Raw genomic sequence first — 22,303 nt, forward strand, 5'->3', positions numbered from 1 at the left:
GACACCGAACGGCCACTTACAGTGGCGGAAAACCACTTTCCCAACACAGTGTGACTGCACACAACCACCATGGACTCCCCTGGTGGAGTCATTCTTAAACCCGTCTCCTCCACTTAGAGCCCAGGGGTGGAGGGTTCCACCGGCCAAACACTCAAAAACGGGGGGTAAAAAAAAGAGGACCAGAGTTTTAAATTGGTGTTAATGTCCCACTTTGCTTGTCCTTGCTGGGTGGGAGGAGGAGAGGGCTCTTAAAATCTCACCCAGCTCATGACAAAGAATGGCAGGCTGGGGGAGGCAGCTCTCCCAGGGAGCCTCGAAGTGGGGTGTCTGGAATTTCCAAGGACCTTTTTCCAGTTTGGGGGTCAGTGATCCAGCCCTCAGCACAGCTGTGATGACTTTTTCAAAGCCCCCCCCCCCCAACTTCCGCGCTGTCTACAGGGGCAGGGGATGTGACCCGCGCTCTCTACCCACCGGACCTTATTTAACACTTGGTGTCAAACAGGTCCTTGGTAACCACCCGAGGAATGAACGAACAACTCACAGACAGACTAGCACAGCCATCCACTGACACACTGGAAGGTTTTGTTGAACAGCTTTTAAACCAACTGACCGAGCCAAGAGAGGTGGCAGGTTCGGGCTTCCTTTGTGGATGAGGACACCAAGAGTCAGGAAGCTGAGTGCCGAGCCCCAGACCCGGGTATGAAGTGTGGTCCTCAGAGTCCGTCTGGGGCTTCTCTTACATTCCCCTGCCCTCCCTGCAGTGAGTCCCAGAACCCAACATACGTGTCTCCCGCCCACCGTGCCCAGCCCTGCGCTAATCCCACAGCAGGTACTAAAAACCAAAAGCACCTGCAAATCTGATCCAAACTACCAAAGCCAAAAGGCCTTGGGTCCAAAGGCACAGGAGAAGGGCTTTCAAATCTCCCAAGCCAACCAGTGACGCTAATTTCCTAAAAGGGTCAGTGCCTCGGGTTCCTCACCTGTAACATGAAAAGAATACCCACCCCCCACAGCCACTGAAAGAATTAGATGACACAGCTATACACAAAGCTCCTCACGGAGGCACAGCAGATGGTCTACAAATGTGCGTGCCGCTGTTATCAAACCACTGTGGTTTTATGCATCTTAACTCTCCTAATTCCCCAGCAGATATTGGAATTTCTGGATGGTTCTGTTCCAGGGTTACACAACTCACAGCACCGCCTGCCCATTCACAGCGTCTGTTCACACGCTGAGGCATGGCAGGGCCCAACCCTCAACCCGGTACATGTGCAGCGGGGCTGCTGAGATGGGCCCACACATTTAAGAGTTCGGCGTCCCCACCCCCTCCCGTTTCCTGTCACCTCCTGCTGACTTTCTGAAGCCTTTAGCCAAGCAAAAGCAATTCCTTCCATGCCAGGAGCTGTGTGAGGGTGCCACCGGCGTGCATCTCCTTTCAAGGAAGGCCATGACGAGGCCAGGGAATTTGGCTACAAGCCTGCTCACTCCCCAGTCCTGAAATACTAGGACCACGGCCCTCTGCGGTTGAAGCAAAGAACGTTTGGAACAATTAAGAGAAAGTGCCCCCCCCCCCCCCCCTTCACAAGGAGTGAAACCGCATGGAAGTCATTTGCCAAGACGGGGCTGGCAGAGGCCGATGGATGGAAGGCTGGCCCGCAGGCTGCCAGGCGCCCCTAGGCTTTCCCGCCACCTGCAGCCCAACCTCTCCGCGGGCACAGGAGCCTCCCCAGCAGAGGCTCTGCCGTCCTGCCCCAACTGGGCAGGGGATTCACGGGACCCAGGGAGGGCGCTGAGAGGGGACAGTGGCTGGGTAAAGGCCCACTGCTGAGCTTTCTCCCAGAAGGCCGTTGTGCCAAAGCAAGCCAGCCCTCCACGTCGCCAAATCGTAAGTTCACTCCCCAGAACACGCCCTGGAGGAAGACTGAAAAAAGTAGACAGAGAAGGAAGGGTGCCCGGCAGAAAGAGCCTTTGCTCGGTCAGTTTCCAACCGGGGCCACCAGCTCCCCAGGCAGCTTCCCCACTGGGCGCACCTGGACCCGCGAGGGGAGCGCCAGCCAGTTGAGGCGCCCGGGAGCTCGGGGCGGCCGGCGGGAGGCGCAGGGCAGTCCCCCAGCGAGGCGGGGGCAGCGACGGGTGGGTCGCGCCCCAGACACACGGGCCTGGAAGCCGGCTGTCCCCTCGCACCAGAGGGCCACCGCTGGGAGAGGCGCGCGGCCACGGGCGCCCCCTCGGGCCGCCCAGCGCACAAAGTCACTTACCTGGCGGAGGCGCCTCGGGAGCCAGCTTCTCCCTCTTGGGAGCTTTCTTGGGCTTGGTCGCCGTCTTGGGCGGCCTGGACTCGGGCGGGCGCGGCTCCCGCTCCCCGTTCCCGGTCCCCGCGGGCAGCGGCGGCGAGAAGGGCTCGGGCTTGGGCTCCGGGCGCGCGTAGTAGGGCTCCCGGCTCCAGGTCTCCTGCACGTAGTAGTCCGGGGCCTGGAGGGCTGCGCCCTGGGCGCCCACCCGAGCCAGGGCCACCGCCAGGAGCGCGAGGGCCAGCGCCAGCGCGGCGGCCCCCCGGCGGGCCATGCCCGCTCCGCCCCGCGCGCCCTGGGCAGGGTCACGGGCGCCGGGAGCGCCGGGCGGGCGGCGGGCGCGGGCGGCGGCGCGGGGGCAGGGGCGCCGGGACGGCGGGACGGCAGCGCGGCGCACGGGGCGCGGGAGGCTGCCGGCCTGCGGCGCGTGTGACCGGCCCGCGGGGCTGGGCCGGGCTGGGCTGGGCTGGGCTGGGCTGGGCCGGGCCGGGGGCGGGCAGGGGCGCGCGCCGAGGCGCGGGGCGGGCGCAGGGGGCCGGCCCCGCCCTTCCGTCTTCCCTCCCTCTCCCCGCCGGCCCCGGAGGCAGGTGTGGGAGCCCCCTCCATCCCATGACTGTCCCCAAACCTTGTCCCTCCCGCTGCCCCGACGCCGGCCGGGGAGCTGCCCTGCGGCGCGCCCGCCTCCCCTGGGTCTCAGAGGAGTTTCCGTCCAGGAGGAAGCCGGGGCCCGTCCACAGGTTGCAGAAACGTGGCCCGCCGAGGGAAAGGGCTCTCCCAGCCTCCTAAAGCCTAGCCTCCAGCTCTCTTGACCCCTGCCCCGTGCCTGGCTCCACACCAGACAAGGTTCTCCACTGGCCGTTCAAACCTTTTGCTCAACTTGACCATGATCCTATTTCAGGAACCGTGAATAAGGCATTCCTGAGCCCCCCCTCCCCCCGGGGTCCCCAGGGTTCCTAGGAGTAAAGTTTCCGTGGGGGCGGGGCCCGGTGACCCTGGAGGGCCCCAGGTCCAGTCTGACACAGGGACTCTGTTGGACAATAGAGACAGGGAGGGAGAGACGGGGGGTGGGGGGGGGGGGGTGGGGGGGGGGGGTGGGAGAGAGAGAGAGAGAGAGAGAGAGAGAGTTATCCTGGGGCCTGCCATCCTGAAGGTTCCAGCGGACATTTGTTCCTCCAAAGAGCAGGCTCCTGCCAGGAGTGCCTTCTAAGGGGGCAGGCAGGGAGCTCACTAACTTAGGAGAAAGTACCTTCCGTCCTTGGACAACGTCGTGTGGGTCCTTCCTGCTGGGATGTTGAGTGCAAAGAAGTCTGCCCTGGTTTCCCACTGCTGCTGTAACAAAGTAACCGTACCACCAATTTGGGGTTTAAAACAACCCGCATCTATTATCTTTAACAGCGCCTCAGGTTACAAGTGTGAGCCCTGTCACCAGGCTAAAATCAGCAGGCAGCACTGCCCCGTGGAGCGTCTGGGCGACACCCTGCTTTCAGGTTCACACCGGGTGCTGGGTGAGCTCAGTTCCTCCGGGTGGTAACACCCAGGTCCCAGGGTACCTGCTGGCTGTCAGCTCCGCCAGCCTTCCCTCCCCCTGACTGCCTTCGTTCCTTCTCATGCTTCCCATGAGGCGTTCTGGGAGCTTCTCTCTGGTCCTTGCATGTGAGCCCTGCACCTCAGAGCCAGCAGTGACACGTGGAATCCCTCCCCCGGGGCTTCAGAGCCCTCTGACTTCCCCCTCTGCGCATCTAACGTGCCTCGAGCTGGAGGAAGTGCTCCTGTGACTAGATGGCCCACCCAGCTAATCCAGAAGAATCTCCCTTCTTAAAGTAGTACTCTCCATCACACCTGTGCGGTCCATTTTACCATGTAACCGATTCACAGTCCCTGGGACTCAGCTAGAGAGGAGTTCGGGGGCCATTCCGCCTACCACAGGGCTGGACCGACCCTCAACCCTAAGCTGGGCTATCACCTTCCCAGCGCCTTTGGACCTGACATTCCAGGATGCCACTGAGCTGAATCTGGCCATCCAGGCAAGGCCTCCCCATTCCCCTGGGGTCTCATTTCTGAGCCCACACAGTGGGCAGGGCTTGGGCCAGGACAGCTGCCACTGGCCTGTACATATGCCACCTCGTTTTCTCTCACCGTCCTCACACAGGCAGGCCGCCTAACCAGGTCTTTTAGGGCTCACGGGGTCCCAGGTCACAGACCAGAGAGGATGGCCAGAGTGAGAGCAGGAGGCTACAGGATGAGGCCGGACTCCGCCCTGTCTCCAAGGGCCAGGAAGTCTTGGACCTGACTATCAACAGCCCCCACACCTGCCGAAAATTCTGGAATCCAGAGCCCGCAGAAGTCTTCAGAGTGACGGAGAAGGGACCCCTTCCCTTCCCACCACTCTCCAAGTGGGCCTGGTCTGGGTGGATCCTTGCCCCCTGACCCCGCCTTGACCATGCTATATCCCCAGGGCTCACTCACATGGGGCTCTTTTATCTGAAGCCAAGCCCTCCGGACAACAAAGCAGGGCTTCGTGGCCAAACAGCAGCAAGCTGTACGAAGCACAGGAAAGAGAATCACCTAGAATCCTGGCCAAGAAGGGGCCTAGAGACCATCCAGACAGGGTTGCACCCTGCACCACCTCCATCAGAGCCCCCCGAGCTTGCTAAACATGCAGATGCGCAGGCCTCACCCCAGACTTCCCAGAATCATTTTGGGATTGAGCGCTGGCACGTCTAAGAAGCTCCTGAAATAATTCTGATACAGTTAAAACTTGAGACTGACCTCTTCTCACCCACTTTACAGAGGAGGAACCTGAGGCCCAGACTCCCCAAGGGCACATGGCAGGCTAACTACAGTCAAGACTCACGTTTCCCCAATAATTACACTAAGGCAGGCCGCATCTTGGGAACCCCAAACCCACAAGTTCTAAAAACATTTCGCTTTCCTGGCACCTCTTAGGGAAATAAATTAACACACACCTACAGTGCAGTGTCTTGTACATTCAGAGAATGCCCCCACTCCAACGTGATTCTCAACACATCCCTAGAATCAGGAAACAAATCCCACTAATCACTGTTCTCCCTAGCATGGCTTGTTTGTTTTCCACAGAGAGACACATAATTAAAGCGAGCAGAACAAACAGAGCAAGAATTGATCGCGTCGATGCCAACGCTCCCAGCACATAGCAACCTACTGCGCGGTTCCCAGAGCTGCCTTTGTACACCTCCGATTCCCTCTTTCTGGGACGGCTCGCCTGCAAATTTGCTGGGCACGGCCAGAGTTCACGAAGGATGGAAAGACGGGATGGCCAAGCTTCCTCGTTCTCTTCATCTCCAAGCCTCATCCTCCTTCTCAGCCCAGCCATCTGCCAGGGAGGCTGTTCTCATTCTTCAGCCCCTCCAGATGAAGGCTTTGTCCCAGTTATGCATTACCTTCTGCCACTTCTGACACATCAGGAAGTTCTAGCAGCTTCCTAGGCACAGAGCCTTCAACTCACCTCTTCCTCGGTTCCCTCTGGCAATGGTAACAACGTTCCCATTGTTCAGAGCCCAGCCAGATTGTTGGAACATTTGCTCAGCAGGGCTCCTTTCTTCTGGCCTCCATGACTTGCTGTCTACCCCGGAGAAGCTACCGAACTTTCTCCCTAAAACGCCCGTGTATAATGTTGCTCTCCTATCGAAGTGCACAGAGTGTTTACTAACCCCACCGAATCTCTCCGCATAGGACTCCGGTTCCCATATTCACCCAAACTTAGCTCTCCCGGCTCACCAGTGGCCCGAAACAATAAAGCATACTCTTTCCCCTCGCACGGTGTGCATAAGCTCTTTATAAACTAGTGATTATTATCATGTGCTAATTTTACAACCTCCACAGAAACAATAGAAACAAGAAAGACAGAAACTTCTCAGTAAATTCTTGTTGCATGCCCAACGTTGGCTAAGGGTTTTGGTAGCGTCATCAAAGAGTGCTTCTTTCTGAGGTCTTGTTCTCAACCTAATAATTTGTTTATTGAGCTTGAGTCTGGGACTCTAACAAAGGGCTGTTAGCATCTCCCAATAGTCTAAGTGGAGCCTGGTAAAGTGTTGGCTTTTCTTGGACACTTGCCATGCTACCAAACCAAACTCTCCAACTGGGCAGAGCAGCTGGGGGCACGTTCGGAAACCAAAATGGCAGCTCAGAATCCCTCCTGGTGTCTGAGTTTTTAAAATGGCATCCTTTCAAGTCAACCCATGGTTTGCTTCGGTTGGGAATCCGCTATAGGCATTTCTGTTCAGCAAGGTAAGCCAATGTTTCTTCGCTCATTCGTTCATTCCCGGGACTCAGGATTCCGCGAAGCCAACTTCTGTTACACCACATACATCTGTACTTGTCAAATAATCCTCAAACGCCTTGCGGAGTTAATAATTTTTCAAATATTTATGAGCCGCACAGAGAAGATTTATGTTAAGCTGCTTGACAAGGAACAATAGAGTGTGCAGGTCCGTAGAACATTCTGTTGAAACAAATGTTGTCAAGGCATCAATACTTTTATAGTGTTTTTCATAACGGACTCTCACACCTGCTCATTTCCCTAATTATCCCTGAGACTTTTACACTCAGAAATGAAAATGGAATTGTGGGTTGTTTTTTTTTGTTAAGATCAGTAATTTGAAAAATTAGCTGCTATATAAAGAAAAATACATGCTCAGGCACAGTCATTGCTAAAAATATAGTCTTGAGATAGATGCTCACAGAGAGAGATACTAAGTTGTTATGGCAACTATGATGATAATTACGAAGCTGGAGGGTTTTTCCCGCTCATTACTCTGTTGAGATGTGCTGGTTTAAATGGCAGCGTCCTTTGTAATGTCCTCAGTCTCATTACTATGTAATTACCCCTTTCATATTTAATTTTCAGCATGTTTGTTCTCACTCCTATGCTCTGTAGATGCGGCATCTTGTAATAAGCCTTATTCTGAGTTCATGGGTCCCCCTGCCACCCAGTTCCCTTCTTCGCTCTTGCCTCTACTCCGTCAGGTCATTTTTAATTTGACCTGGGGAAATGCACTTTGGCTTGAGTTATCCCATTTGTAAACACAAGATGCTGTTGTGAAACTGTTAAGACACTGTGCAGTATCCCTGGAGATCCGGGATTTCTTGGTCACCTACTATGTGCAAGACTACTACCAGATATGGCCACGTCTAACCTTTGTCCTTCTTTTTGTCTGTCTGCACCCTGTCCAATCTCCATCCCTCTCAGCCCTCCACTCCCGGGAGCCTGACTTTTACGGGCTGTGGATCCCTGGCCTCCGGTTTCTGGTGGGGTGTGGTCAGTGGGAGGTACCGGCAGCGGGAGTTGGCGGGGGGGGTGGCAGGGGCGGAGAGATGGGGAGATCTGGGAACTTCTTCCCTCTTCCCACAACCCTTCCCTATCCCTCCCTACTTTGGCCCCAGGGGTCCCGGTGGTGGCTGCAGCTCTGTCACTGCCCGAAGCCTTCCTCCTCGGCTCCAGTTTTCGCAGGCCAGTGGGCAGTGTTAACCTTAAAAAATAAAACCGCCAGTTATGTCACCAGCAAAAGATGAGTTTGTTCGGGAATCACAGAGAATTGCAATCTGGAACAAGTTATGGCAAAACCACAGGCGAGTCCAGAGAACTAAAGGAGAGGAACACTCTTTTGTAGAGGAAAGGTGGATGTCGGGAGGGCTGTTATAAACAAAATGTCCTTCGGAGTTTTCTAGTGATCTTGCATCGGCTGATTCGTGGTCGCCTCTCATTGGCTGGGCTGTTGCCAGGGGAAAAGGAAAAACTTTCTTCCTCCTGCAGGGTAATAAAGTAGTATCCACCCTGCAGGGTCTCTCTCTTCCCGTTGGATTTGCACTTGAGGACAAGCTGTGGGGCGTTAGAGCTCCCCCTGCTGGCCCCTGACTTCATTTTAGTGGCTCCCTCGATGAAGATTCACAGCAGTAATGGCTTCCTGCAGGCTTAGCCCTGGGATCGCTAGTCTCTGGTGCCTCAGTATCCCCTGTTTGTCCCCTCGGTCCTGCCCATGCATCCGGGCTTTATTCAAGTCATTTCATCTGTGTGTGCCTCTGTTCCTGCGGGGTGCCTGCCACAATCCTCCCCAGGCCTTGCGAAGGGAGAGCGATTCTCCCCCATTCCCCCAGCCGAGGGAACCCAAAATCGCTCAAACACTTGCTGAAAGTCATCCACTTCACCAGCGATTGAATCAGGCATTTAAGCTCCAACTGTCCAGGTCCACACCTCTGCCTCCGGTGTGACCCTCACAATCTCAGGGCAAAGGGGATTCTGGGCCACCACGCGGCCCCGGATGCGCTCGGGCGGAGTGCGCAGTAAGGGTATGTAGCACAGGCCCCGGTGCTGGTCGTGAGGGCGGCTCTGGCCCCCAGCAAAGCCCCAGCCCATCCTTCCGATGGGATTCCTTGGGATCAGAGCTCCCCAAATTTAGAAATTCTGGAGCTGCTCCTGTGGCCAATCAATGCATGAAGCCCAGAAGAGAAGGCACAGTAATCTCTTCGTGCACATGAAGAGAAACTCAATGAGAAAGACCAAAAAGCTAAGCCTAGGGAGACACTGCCCTGGCCCCCCGCCCACCACCACCACACTCACAGGGCCGCCACACTCTGGCGCAGAATCAGAAGAAAGGGTTCGGAAGGCCTCAGGCTCAAGCCCGCCCCTCTTTCCCCCCGCCCCCCCGCCCCCCCCCCCGCCCCAGGGTGCAGGGCTGTCTAAAACGCCAATGCCAAATGCAGTTGGTCCCCAAACTCGGGGAGGCCACAGGGATGGAAAAGGCACCCCACACCTGTAGCCCATGCTCAGGCAACGGAACCCAAAAGCAGGGTCTGTCGTTTCTGCAGGAGAACATACCTGCCTCTCCCCACATCACTGAGCTTGACAGAATAGAGGCTAAAAATATAATAAGAAAGGATTATGAGTTGAACAAATTAAAAAGCGTAACAAATTCCTAGGAAAAATATATAATGCCAAAGTTGACACCACAAGAGAGAACCCAAAGTTAAAATGTTAATCAGGGGTGCCTGGGTGGCTCAGTCGGTTAAGTGTCCGACTTCAGCTCAGGTCATGACCTCACGGTTCGTGGGTTCGAGCCCGGCGTCGGGCTCTGTGCTGACAGCTCAGAGCCTGGAGCCTGCTTGGAATTCCGTGTCTCCCTCTCTCTCTGCCCCTCCCCAACTTGCACTTCGTGTCTCTCTCTCTCTCTCTCTCAAAAATAAATAAAACATTTAAAAATTTTTCTAAAAATGGAAATCAACTAGTTTCTATAAAGAAGTTCCAGTGGTTTTACGAATGAATTTACCAAACTTTTTTAAAAGCCAAAATTCCCATCTTACAAAGTTTTATTCTGGGAAACAAAAAAAAAACCCTGAAAGCTGATTAGATCATTTTATGTGGCTAGTGTGATCTTGATTCTAAAACAAAAGAATGGCAACATAAGTCTATAAAAGGGCTCATTTCATTATGAACATAGATGCAAAAAATCCTAAGTCAGATATTAACTAACAGAATCCAATAGTTTTTTTTAATTTTTTAATGTTTATTTACTTTTGAGAGAGAGAGAAGGAGACAGCGTGAGCAGGGGAGGGGCAGAGAGAGAGGGAGACACAGAATCTGAAACAGGCTCCAGGCTCCAAGCTGTCAGCATAGAACCTGATGCAGGGCTCGAACCCATGAACCGTGAGATCATGACCTGAGCCAAAGTGGGACGCTTAACCAACTGAGCCATCCAGGTGCCCCCAATAGTTTATTTTTTTAATATGGAGTAAAGAAGACAGTCTTGTTTTAGAAACATAAGGATAGTTCAACAACTACAACAACAACAAAAATCTATGTAATTCATCACATCGATAGACTAAAAGACAAAAATTATATGATTATCTGAATATAAATATATTTATATTTATAATATAAATATAAATATAAATATATATATTTATCTGAATATAAATATATTTATTTAAATATATTATCATATAAATATGATTATCTGAATCAATCACTTATAAATATAAATCTGGAAAGCATTTCTTAAAATTCAACACCAATTTAGGGAAGAAACTCTTAAACTACAGATAAAAGGGAATTTTCTTATCTTGATAAAGGCTATATACCAAAAATCCACAGCAAACATTATAATTAATGGAGCCTATTTAGATGCATTCTCTTTAAGACTAGAGTTAAGGCCAGATGTCCACCATCATTATAATTTTTTCATGGTCCTAAAAGCTGTAGTCAGTGCTACAGAGAAAGAAAAGGACAGAAAATGTGTAAATTTAAGAAGGAAAGAGAAAAAATCCTTTATTGTTAGAGATTCATAATCTGATCATTTATCCAGGGAAGACCATTGGAATCATCAGACGCAAGAAAGCATAGTTTTGCACGATAGATTAACAAAAGATAAATTTTTAAAAATCAGTAACATTTCCCGACACCAATAATAACAAAGCAGAAAATATAATACAAGATATAAATTCACAATAGTAGCTAATTATGGCCGGAATTACTTTGGAATTTATCTGGCAAAGAATTCAGAAACCATGCAAGGAAGCAATCTTGGAATTTAATAGAGTACATGGAAGATGTCCTGAGCTAATGGCAAGATACTCCATGTGCTTTCATGGCCAACTTAGTATCTACGAAGATTCAATTCTCCCCCCTCAACAAATGAATCTAGAAATAAAATAATCATAAAAATACGTAAATGATAAGCAATAAAAAAAACAGTTGGATTTTTTGAGAAATTCAATAAACTTTTAAAATATATATAGAAGGAAGAAGTCCTGAGAAACCTTAAAGAACTTACATTTACCCAACTAGATATAGGACACCTTACAAAGTCGCAGCTGAAAAAAAAAGAAAAGAAAAGAAAAGAGAGAGAGAGAAAGGAATAGAAACCATGATGTCATCACAAACACAAATCACAAACTCACGTAACAAAAGAGAGGGCTTAGGTGCAGATTTACATGTAGTACATCGGGAACAAGGATAATAAAAAACATTACAAATCCAGGTTAGAATCCTCACCATCTGGCCTTGGGATGTTCTCTGAGTCAGAAAACTAAGCCTGGATCTTTATCTGACACCGCTCACCGAGGTCAATTCCAAACGGATTAATGAACTGAATGTGAGAAATGAGACCATAAAGATCACAGAAGAAAATACAGGGAAATATCTTTGTGACCTACAGATGGGACAGACTTTTTAAATAAAGCCTCAGAAGTACAAACCACAAGCAAAACATAAGAAGAGGAAGAATTGGTGACGTTGCTTATATTGAGATAACGAATTTATGTCCCACAAAGGACACCCTGGACAGAACGGGCAGCTAACACACTGGGAGATGACACCAGCCATGTCTAAATCTGACCAAAAAATCATATCCATGATACATAAGGAAGAAAAAAAGAGAAGCCCTAATAGAAAAACAGCAAAGAGTATGAACAGGCTACTCACAGAAGGGAAAACTTAAAAAGCTAATTAATGACATATAGAGATGCATAGTCATTAGTAACCAGGGAAGTGAAAATTTAAATGAGGAGGTACCCACTGGAAACCGTCAGCTGAGCAGAAATGAGAAAGCTGGATAGTGTCGTGTCGCTGATGATGGGGGGACATCATAGGCACCCTCAAGCACTACCAGTGGGCATGGAGATGACTGGGTGACTCCAGTCTGGAAGGCAGACTCATGTACCCTGAGGCTTTCCAAATGAACACATGTCCACCATATTTGAATGCCCATTATTTGTACAAGAGAAAATTACAAACCCAGTGAAAAAGAAAAACGTTAGCTGAGAAGCACTTTCTTTCCTGCTAGAATGCTTGTACCAATATAGAATATTACATTGAGTCAGGATGCAAATCACAAAAACCATCTCTATGTTGCCATTTGAAAACAGAAGACTTCACGGATTTTTTTTAGCCAGCTTCACTGATTTTTTTTTTCTTTTCCACTGAATTGAATAAACCAGTCGATTTTATGGTGCTACCTCCTAGAGTCAACCCCAATTAATTAATCCTTGGGTAACACGGAGGAACCTTTTTATTCTTCCTTAACTTTTCTGATTACTGCCAGAGAGTCACAGATGTTAGGCATAGGTAAGCAAATGCAGCGGCTCAGGCATAAAAGATGGGAGCTCTTGGGAGCAGCAAACGCTTCCTTTCCCTCCACCCCAGCACATTTTCTCCTCCGTGTGCTAAGGAAGCGAAGTCGTCACATCCAGTTATACAGTCTATGCTAAGAATCCGTTTCTATTTCTAAGAAGGTTAACTTCCAAGGCCGAAAATCTGATGCTTTGTGTATCCAACCAAATTTGGCAGCCACAGTAACAACTTGGAGAAAATTCTTAAATCTTTTTTAAACCCAAGCCTGCCCAGTCCAATGGATAAAACAGAAAGTAGGTTTGTTCGTGTTTCCATTCTCCATCCTGGAGGTGGGGGCAAGGCATGTTAGATACTGAAGTGTTTCAGTTGTATGTTGTGCTATATAAACAGCCTGCAGACGTGGCTTCCGAAGCAAGAAGGGTCCGTCTGGGGGCCGTATAGCCTGGACCACGAGCAGGTTACCCACCCGAGTCAGACCAATGTGGGCCGGAGGACCTCTCATCCTGACCCATCCTTTCCCTCGCTGTCAGCTGTCAAACCCTCAGTTTATGCATCTGTCAAGTGGGAGAATCCCACCCCAACCTAGCAGAGAACCATGGTGAGGCTTTAGTAATGTAATGCCTGGGCACATAGTAAGTGCTTAGCAAGGCTTAGCTGCTGTGCCTGTTATCCGTTGGTTTTTTTTGCCCCATCGGAGCAAGGCTCGTGCTCATTACTGCCTAAAGGAGGAAAGAGACCTCCACACCACGCACTTCATTCTCTACTCATCACCATCCCCCGTGCTCCCCTCACTTTGCACATGCTGTTCCACTACCTGGATGCTCTCTGGCCCTTCCTTTCCCGGCAAACTCCTGCTCATGCTCCAAGGTCCCACTCCTGGGGAAGTCCTCCTCCCTGCACTGGGGGGGAGGTCCTCTCTCCCTGTCCTTCCTCTACAGGCTCCCGTGGCATCCCGCACATGGCTCCCATGGCCCTCAAGATAGGTAAGCATGGCAATGATTTCCTCACGACCCAGGGGACTCCACCAAGGCCCAAAACGTTGGAAAGCAGTTGGCCTGTCTCCTGCATGCCGAAGGCGCTCAGTAAATGCTGCCTGGATGGCTGCATGAAAAGAACTTGAGAGCAGAGTCCAGAGCCTGATTTCTCTGTGCGCCCCCTCCAGGGCCTATCCCAGTGCTGGCTCACAGTAGGTGCTCAAAAAACGGTCCTGTGTTGACAATGACTTTCAAAACCCACATCGGCTGGACTGCATTTTCCTCAGAGGGCCCCTCCCAGCCTTCCGGCCTGGACTGAAAACCTGGGACTCCCTCCGATCCTATCCCAACTGTAGCATTGCCCAGTCCTGGGGTCCCTCTCATCTCCCGCACGGTTGAAACCCTCCGAGGGACGGGTGCACAATGCGAGAGGGAAGACTCTACTCTTCCCCTGAGACCAGGGCACCAACTTCTCCTCTCCTGGCCACGCGACCCGGGCCAGGGGGAGGAGGGCTCCACGAAGGGAAAGCTGGAGCCGAACCAATTAATTTTTTAAAACACCCCAGAGATCCAAATGAAACAAGGTTTGCCAGGCATAGCTATAGCCTGACAAAAATAGGCGATTTTCTGGGAAGCTCTCAGCTTCCGGCATGGGGCTAGCATGGGTCAGCCTGGTCAGGACCCGTGCCTGCCCCAGTCAAACCCTGTGAGTTCACGCCACTTCAGCCAATAGACTGCTTAGCCCCCTCCTCGGAGAACAAAATAAATGAGACTTACAAGGCAAAATAAAATTGGCATAACAACGATTAAAATCGGTATGCGATATTTTCTTTTTCAAAGGAAGCCTTCCCAAGAGCTCGTTAAATCCCTTCAAATAAGAATTTTTGTTTAATTTTTTTTTTAACGTTTATTTATTTTTGAGACAGAGAGAGACAGAGCATGAACGGGGGAGGGGCAGAGAGAGAGGGAGACACAGAATCCGAAGCAGGCTCCAGGCTCTGAGCCATCAGCCCAGAGCCTGACGCGGGGCTCGAACTCACGGACCGCGAGATCGTGACCCGAGCTGAAGTCGGACGCTTAACTGACTGAGCCACCCAGGCGCCCCTCAAATAAGAATTTTTAAGTAAATACTATTCCCTTCATCCTTCAGGTCTCAGTTTTGTGTTTGCTTATTTGTTTTTGAGTAAGCTCTACACCTATCGTGGGGCTTGAACTCGGGACCCCAAGGTCAAGAGTTGCATGCTCTACCGACTGAGCCAGCCAGGCACCCCATTCAGGGTTCATTTTATTTATCTATAATTTATTTTTAAAATTTTTTAATGTTTATTTTTGAGGGCGAGAGAGACAGAGTGTGAGCGGAGAGGAGGGGCAGAGAGGGAGACACAGAGTCCAAAGCAGGCTCCAGGCTCTGAGCCGTCAGCACAGAGCCCGACGCGGGGTTCAAACTCATGAACTGTGAGATCATGACCTGAGCCTAGATCATGACCTGAGCCAGAGTTGGACACTCAACTGAGCCACCCAGGCGCCCCAGGGTTCAGTTTAAATGGCACTTCTTCAGAGAGCCCTTTCTGGAAGATTCTATTTCAAATAGGACTTTCCTCCTCTCCTCATTTCCTACCTCTGTATCCTGCACCCACCACCCTTGGTCATGGTCTCCTGATTGTTCTGATGCTCGAATAAGAGACAGGCTGGTTCAGTGACCAGGACAGTAGGTCCTGGAGCAGATACCTGAGTTCAAATGCTGGCTCAGCCACTCACCAGCTGTGTCCCTCAGCCCTCTGTGCCTCAGTGTCTCCTTCTGGAAAATGGGGATAATAATAGCTGCCACCCACAGACTTGTGGACAGTGGCGAATGAGCTCATGTGGGTGCAGTGCCGAGAACAGAGCCTGGGAAGCATTAAAGGATATTATCGCCCTCCCCACTGTTAACTTCATACGTCTTATTCACTGGGGTGTGGCTACATTGGGCACAGTTTCTGGCATGGGCTCAAGGTTCAGTAAAGGCTGGCACAGGCTCTTCCCAACTCTGGCCTTAACCTGTGTTTCCAAGCTCACTCCGGCTTCTTAAATTTTTAAAAAAATATTTATTTATTTTTGAGAGAGAGAGAGAGAGAGAGAGAGAGAGAGAGGAGCAGAGAGAGAGAGACACACACAGAAGTGGCAGCAGGCTCCAGGCTCCGAGCCGTCAGCACAGAGCCCGACGTGGGGCTCGAACCCACGAACCGCGAGTTCGTGACCTGAGCTGAAGTCAGACGCTTAACCGACTGAGCCGCCCAGGCGCCCAGAGACCACTTCGGACAGGTGTGTGCCGCGATGCAGCCTTCCCACACAGGCCCAGGGGGACCCGGAGAAATGAAGAGGACACAACATAGCCTGGCAGCTGGGTCTCGCAGCCAGGTGTTTCCAGACTGACGCGTGGTGTGACCTTGATGATGAAGTCCTGGTCCCAGAGAGGGCAGTATGCAGAGAGGGCACTGGACCCAAGTCACTGTGGTTCTAGGGACACCACTCTTTGTGCCTTAGCCTTTCAGAGCCTCGGTCACCCCATCTGCAAAAGCAGGGCGTTTAGCAGGTGGCCCCGGAGACTCCTCCGTCTACAGCCCCTGACCTCGTGATGTACCGTGACTGCGTCCCTGAAGCAGTCCAGGACGGAAGACGCCAATGACCCCGAAATGGCTCAACTCACCATATCAAGCTCCGGACCTCCCCGTGGCCCCGGAACCCAATCTGCTTCGTGCCTGCCTTGTCTGTCACGTTCAGGCCCCTCCTTCTTCCTACCCAGCCACCCCCTTCTCTGGCTCCGTGTACCCCAGGGTCAGCTCACCCAGACAGCAGAATCACAGACCCTCCTGCCAGTGATTTCTCTCACCTCCCTGCCTCCCACCCCCATCCCGCATCCTGCTCTGAGACTCCTCACCCTTCCCTCTGTCGGTGCACAAGCCACACACTTGGACGCTTCCCTGCCCTCCGGAAGATGATGTCCAAACCCCTGGTCCGCATGCACCGGCCTAGGCCTCACCCCCCCCTTGCTCCCCTCCGCCTCTCCCTCCCCCAGGGATGTCCAGGTAGGAACCGAGGTCACAGCATGCGCGTGGCCCCCACACACTCTTGCTCCCCCACACCCCTCTGCAGGAAGCCTTCCACTGCCTCCCATTCCAGATCCCCCCATCTCTGAGCTTCATTCCAGAAGTCTCCATAGACACGTGTCAGAAAGGGAGACACAGGCAGACCACGTGCTAACCTCACATTTCACCTTATTGAGCCTCGGACTCCTCATCTATAAGATGGGACACTAGGGGCGCCTGGGTGGCTCTGTCGGTGAAGCGTCCGACTTGGGCTCCGTTCACGATCCCGCGGTTCGTGGGTTCGAGCCCTGCGTTGGGCTCTGTGCTGACAGCTCGGAGCCTGGAGCCTGTTTCAGATTCTGTGTCTCCCGCTCTTTCCCTGCCCCTCCCCACTTCTCTAAAATAAATAAAACATTGAATTTTTTTTTTAAAAAATGGGACACGAATGCCCACCAAGCTCCGAAAAGAGACGGAATTAAGATGCGTCACGAACGGGAAACACCTCGGAAAGCCCGGGCTGATGCTAAGCCAAGGCTGTCTCCCTCTCCTGCCTCTGGTAGCCTCCCCAGTCCAGTCAATACATGTGGCACTCTTCTTCAGACAGCCACAGGATCCTGAGGGGTCTGCCAGATTGCCGCTCCCCAAATATCCCTGCCATAAATCATGTCAGCCCCACTTGGCTGTGTCTGAGCCTCTGGCCATGTGTGCACGATATCGGGATAAACTTTAAATTAAATCCAGAAGCTGTAACGCTTCGTAAAAATCCCACTGCAAATTCCCCGCCGTGGCAAGGCAGACCAAAATAATAATAATAAACAAATACTACATTTTTCCCCTATGGGCGCTGAATTCTCCCAAACATGGCTCCACGAGACCTGGGGGCCTTCCAAAGATAAGAACCCTGTGCAGGAAACCTCCTGCATTTCCTCGGGACTCAAGTGGTTCCCATGCATTTTCTACAAGGAGACAGAGAAGCAGGGTCCGAAGCCACGTGGGCCGGAATGATGGAAAGCGACCCCTGAATGGTGCCGGGGGACAGAGGAGGGGGATGTCTACGCGGCTTTCCATGTGGCCGCCCTCCCTGCAATAACCAGCCCCTGTCCGCTTCTAGCCCTGAAATTTCCAGCTGCCCAGCAGCTGCTTGACGGATGTCTAATACCCGCGTGCAGGTCACCCCAAGGATTTGTGAGCTTCTGCTGCGAGTTCAGCCCAATGAGCCTCATGCTGAGAGACACCTGTGAGAAGCACCAGAATGGGGTGTGTGTGTGCATGTGCGTGTGTGTGTGTGTGTGTGTGCATGTCCTAAAGAGCTGTGTTTCCAGGGGGTCCCCATCAGCATGGAGTGTTTACGAGGCTGCTGTGCGTGGTAGGGATACCTGTCCCAGCTGCCAGAAGGATTTGCTAATGTAATTAACATTCGGGCTGAAAACGGCAGACGGCGGTTCAAACCACAATGACTATTTTTAGAGGCCTCCTAATGGAAAACTCCTTTCCTTGCAAACCACACAGCTTTCTGTTACCGGGAGAGACCATTCTTCAAGTCCGATTTTCCCCTTTGCTCAAATGCCTGTGCTTTAAACGGTGTCATCGCGAAAAGGCATTTACCTGGAACGAACCACACGCAGAGCAGGCAGCGTCGCTGAGGGAGCGCGAGCCCGAGCGGGGTCCCCACGGCGTCCACACCACCCTCATGCGGCAGAGGGAGGACAGTGTCGCCACCCCCCAGGCCTCTACCGCCACTCCACAGCCTGCCCTGTCCCTGCCCAGAAGCACAGCCGGTGACACAGAGCAGCCCCTGTGCACTCTTCTCTTAGGAAACAGCTGAGAGTCCCTGAGAGCACTGCCCCCGCCCCCCCCAGAGAATAACTTTTAATGTTTCTTCCACGATTCTCATCACAGGATCACAGAGCCCCTCCCCTAGGTTCACCGTGCGTTCGGAAATGGTCAGTGGGTGTCTCTTGGGTGCCAAGAGAGGGCCTGGGATGGAATGCACGGATGTGCACGGGAGGCATTGCCACTGCCCCCATGGAGCTTATATTCTAGAGAGAGGGAGGTGCTAAGCGCATCGACAAAACATATAGCTTTGGGTAAGTACTTAAGAAAGAAAAAGGAAGAAAGAGGAAATGGGAGAGGACTGCAGGGAGGGGCAAGGAATGGAGGAGGGACACAGAGAGGCAGGAGAGAGGAAGGCAGGGGAAAGGGAGGCAGGGGAGAGGGAGGCAGGGGAGAGGGAGGCAGGGGAGAGGGAGGCAGGGAGGCACACAGCTGTGGCAGAGAGAAAGTGGGGTCCTCTTCGAGGTAAGGTTGGGCAGGGACGCCCTCTCTGAGAAAGTCTTAGGGGCCACCTGGCCCGTCTGACTAAGGTGCCAGGGACAGCTGCACAGGGGCCGGGCAACCAGGTGGAGTCTCCCAGAACATCTGGAGTTAGCAACATCTGTCCAGACACTCAGAGTTGAGAGTTTCAACAGCTGTGAAATCACCGACTGCCACACGGTTCCCGGGCACTTCCTGCCGTGATGAAAATGCTCCACACCCCGATCGGAGTGCCGGGTGTACATTTGTTTAAACTCGGCCGACTGGGGCGCCTGGGTGGCTTGGTCGGTTGGGTGTCCGACTTCGGCTCAGGTCATGATCTCACGGTCCGTGGGTTCAAGCCCCGCGTCGGGCTCTGTGCTGACAGCTCAGAGCCTGGAGCCTGTTTCAGATTCTGTGTCTCCCTCTCTCTCTGCTCCTCCCCTGTTCATACTCTGTCTCTCTCTGTCTCAAAAATAAATAAACATTGGGGCGCCTGGGTGGCGCAGTCGGTTAAGCGTCCGACTTCAGCTCAGGTCACGATCTCGCGGTCCGTGAGTTCGAGCCCCGCGTCAGGCTCTGGGCTGATGGCTCGGAGCCTGGAGCCTGTTTCCGATTCTGTGTCTCCCTCTCTCTCTGACCCTCCCCCGTTCATGCTCTGTCTCTCTCTGTCCCAAAAATAAATAAAAAACGTTGAAAAAAAAATTTTTTTTTAAATAAATAAATAAATAAACATTAAACTCGGCAGACTGTACATTTAATTACCTATTTCACTACATGTACATTTCACTACCCTTTCATTATGCCTTAACTTCTTCTCGATGAAAGAGTTGGCTTGTTTTAGAGCAGTTTTCAGCTCACGGCAAAATTTAGAGGAAGGTAGAGAGATTCTCTCGTACCCTCTGCCCCTGCACACACACACAGCCTCCTACCATCACCACCCCCAGCAAAGCAGCACACTGTTACAGTGGACGAATCTACATCAACGGACCATCATCACTCACAGTCTGTAGCGTATGTCAGGGTTCACCCCTGGTACCCGTAAGTTCTAAGTTCGGACAAGTGTGTAAATGCCTCATATCCCGCGTTACAGTATTCGGAGTATACAATCTTAATTTTGGTTTTTTTTTCAAAAGGGATTTAAAACAGTGAACCCCCAAAAAGCAACCAAGTTCATTTTTTAACATTCGCTAGGTTTGACTGAACATTTTACGATCGCCCATCATACCGACTACCTTTTAAGGAGCACTTCTGGGCGCCTGGGTGGCTCAGTCGGTTAAGTGCCTGACTCTTGATTTCGGCTCAGGTCATGATCTCACGGTCTTGAGTTTGAGCCCCGCGTCAGGCTCTGTGTTGGCTGCACAGAGCCTGCTGGGGATTCTGTGTCTCCCTCTCTCTCTGCCCTTCCCCCGCTCCTGCTCACAATCTCTCTTTCTCTCAAAAAAACAAAAAACAAAAAAGGCGATCCGTCCTTTGGAAGCTGTGGTTTCACGCACTCTGCTATGCTTGGGCACATCCTGCCTCCGACCTCACGCAAGGTGCTTCCTGCCAGAGAAGCTGTCACCGGACAGCAGGATCTATATATTGCCCGCATCATAAGACACTCATTTTCCATCCACTTAGAAGTTCTACGTCCAGGAAAGGCTTCCAGGGAGCATCCTGCTGACCCACGTCCCACCGGTGACCGGTATTTGGGGCCTGCGGGTCTGACTTGCCCCAGGCAAGTCCCCTCCACCTCCCAAATTCTGCTTCTATGAATTCAGTCTGCAGTCCACGCCAGGCTTAACTCTTTCCTAAGAACATCTTTTGCCAAAGTACCGAATCTGTGCTGATCACAGTAATGAACTGGTGCCATGCCCAGAAAGCAGCTATATAATTTATGTTCTGCCCTGTTACGTGTAACAGATCAAAGCCTGTGTCCCTGCCATTTGTTACCTTTTCCCCCCAGCGGGTCATTTAGCTCTAAACACCTTTGTCCAAGGCAGTGCGTTTCGGATAGTGTTTAATTGCTGGGCTATTCGACAACCCCGGCATATCTCTCTTTCCATCGCACATCACTAAATCTCTGTTGACACATCCCCACACGCAGAGGTAGGTAGTCAGTGTTCAAAGTCGAGAGCGTGACTCAAATGGAAAGCCAGCAAAAGCTCCCCGAGGAGCAGCTTTCAACAAATCATTCTGATTTCATTTAAAAGAAGCCAGGAAGGCGAGGATGAGTGGATAACTACACAAGCTCCTCTCCTGTCATGTTCTTTGACAATGGAGGGGGGGATTTGGAGCTTCCCCAATGTCCAGGGGTGGTACCACCCAGGAGAGCCATGCAGAGGCGGGTAGGAGGGACCACCACAGGCCTGGAGACAGGCCTGGAACGCCGGGGTTCCTCTGATGGCCTGACAGACAGGCCTGGAACGCCGGGGTGAGCCTCTGATGGCCACGCCTTCTCGGAGCCCAAACCCACCTGCACCCTTGGGCCCTGCGTACCTGCCTCGCTCTCGATGCAGTCCTCTCTTCTCTCAGCTACGCCACACTGATGTCTTGCTGTATAACGTCAGAACCCCGGGTCACCGGGCTGAGCCCTTACTCCATCCCCCTCTCTGCACCCGTGGCCTTGGATGTGAGTTCTTCTTCAAATGAGTGACCAAGACTGTGTGTCCTACCCCGGTAGAGGACCTCCAAAGTCATATATCAGCATTCGTCACCCGCTCCCACCACCCGTAGGTTCTGGAGACGGCACCACTGGCCCCTGCCTCCCCTCAGAGCCGGGCCTACAGGGGGGCTGCAGGGGCGAGGTTCCCGCAGGGCCCCAGCTTCCTCCACCTCGGCGGCCCTCCCCGTAGTGCCCGCCCAGGGACGCACACCGGTGCGGCTCTGAATTGTCGATCACGAAACATTCCTGGAAATGCGCTAGACGGCCGTAGACACCGACGGGCGTGTCAACAGTCTCCCAGCCCACTGCACCTCATCTCTGGCTCGCCACTGACCTTGTAGCCATCTCCCAGGGCTGCTGTAACGAGTAGAACCAACTGGGCGGTTTCCAAGAGCGCAGAGTCGTCCTCCCAGGGTTCTGGGGGCCAGAAGCCCAAACTCAAGGTGTCAGCAGACCTGCTCCGTCCAGAGGCTCTAGGGGAGGATCCGTCCTTCCTCTTGCAGCCCCTGCGGCCCTACACGTTCCTTGGCTTGTGGCCACATGGCTCCGATCTCTGCCGCCAGCCTTACACAACGGTCTTCCCTCTGTCTGTCCCTTTCTGCTGTCACATGGCATTCTCCACGTGGGCCTGCGTCTGTACCCAAATCTCCTCCTTCTTATAAGGACAGCAGTTTACAGGGGTTAAGGCCACCCGAATGACCTCATCTTAACTTGATCCAATCCACAAAGAGGCTATTTCCAAATAAGGTCACAATGGTAGATACTGGGGCGGGGCGGGGGGGGGTTAGGGCTTCAACACATCTTTTTTGTGGGGACACAATTCAGCCCAGAACAAACCCGAATTATGTTTCCCTTGATCTATCTAGTTTGATGACTCTTTCCGTCACCAAGTCGATCGGCAAGCATTTATTGAGCACCTATTGTGGTCCGGG

At 52.3% G+C, this 22,303-nt stretch overlaps 1 protein-coding gene across 4 annotated transcripts in view; it reads right to left on the reverse strand.

The window, feature by feature from the left end:
* Positions 1 to 2,623, reverse strand: part of CPXM2 (carboxypeptidase X, M14 family member 2) — a 139,281-nt gene extending 136,658 nt beyond the window's left edge. The window contains exon 1 of one of the 4 annotated variants that reach the window (XM_058698033.1): positions 2,259 to 2,623. In XM_058698033.1, coding sequence (XP_058554016.1) covers positions 2,259 to 2,565 — 307 coding nt within the window. In that variant the 5' untranslated portion in view covers positions 2,566 to 2,623. The remainder of the gene's footprint in view (positions 1 to 2,258) is intronic. The other 3 variants (XM_058698034.1, XM_058698032.1, XM_058698036.1) reach the window with 3 other exon arrangements.
* Between the last annotated feature and the right edge of the window lie 19,680 nt (positions 2,624 to 22,303).

The sequence above is a fragment of the Neofelis nebulosa genome, chromosome 13 (genome assembly GCF_028018385.1).
Source record: "Neofelis nebulosa isolate mNeoNeb1 chromosome 13, mNeoNeb1.pri, whole genome shotgun sequence".
In the NCBI taxonomy this organism is placed as follows: Eukaryota; Metazoa; Chordata; class Mammalia; order Carnivora; family Felidae; genus Neofelis; species Neofelis nebulosa.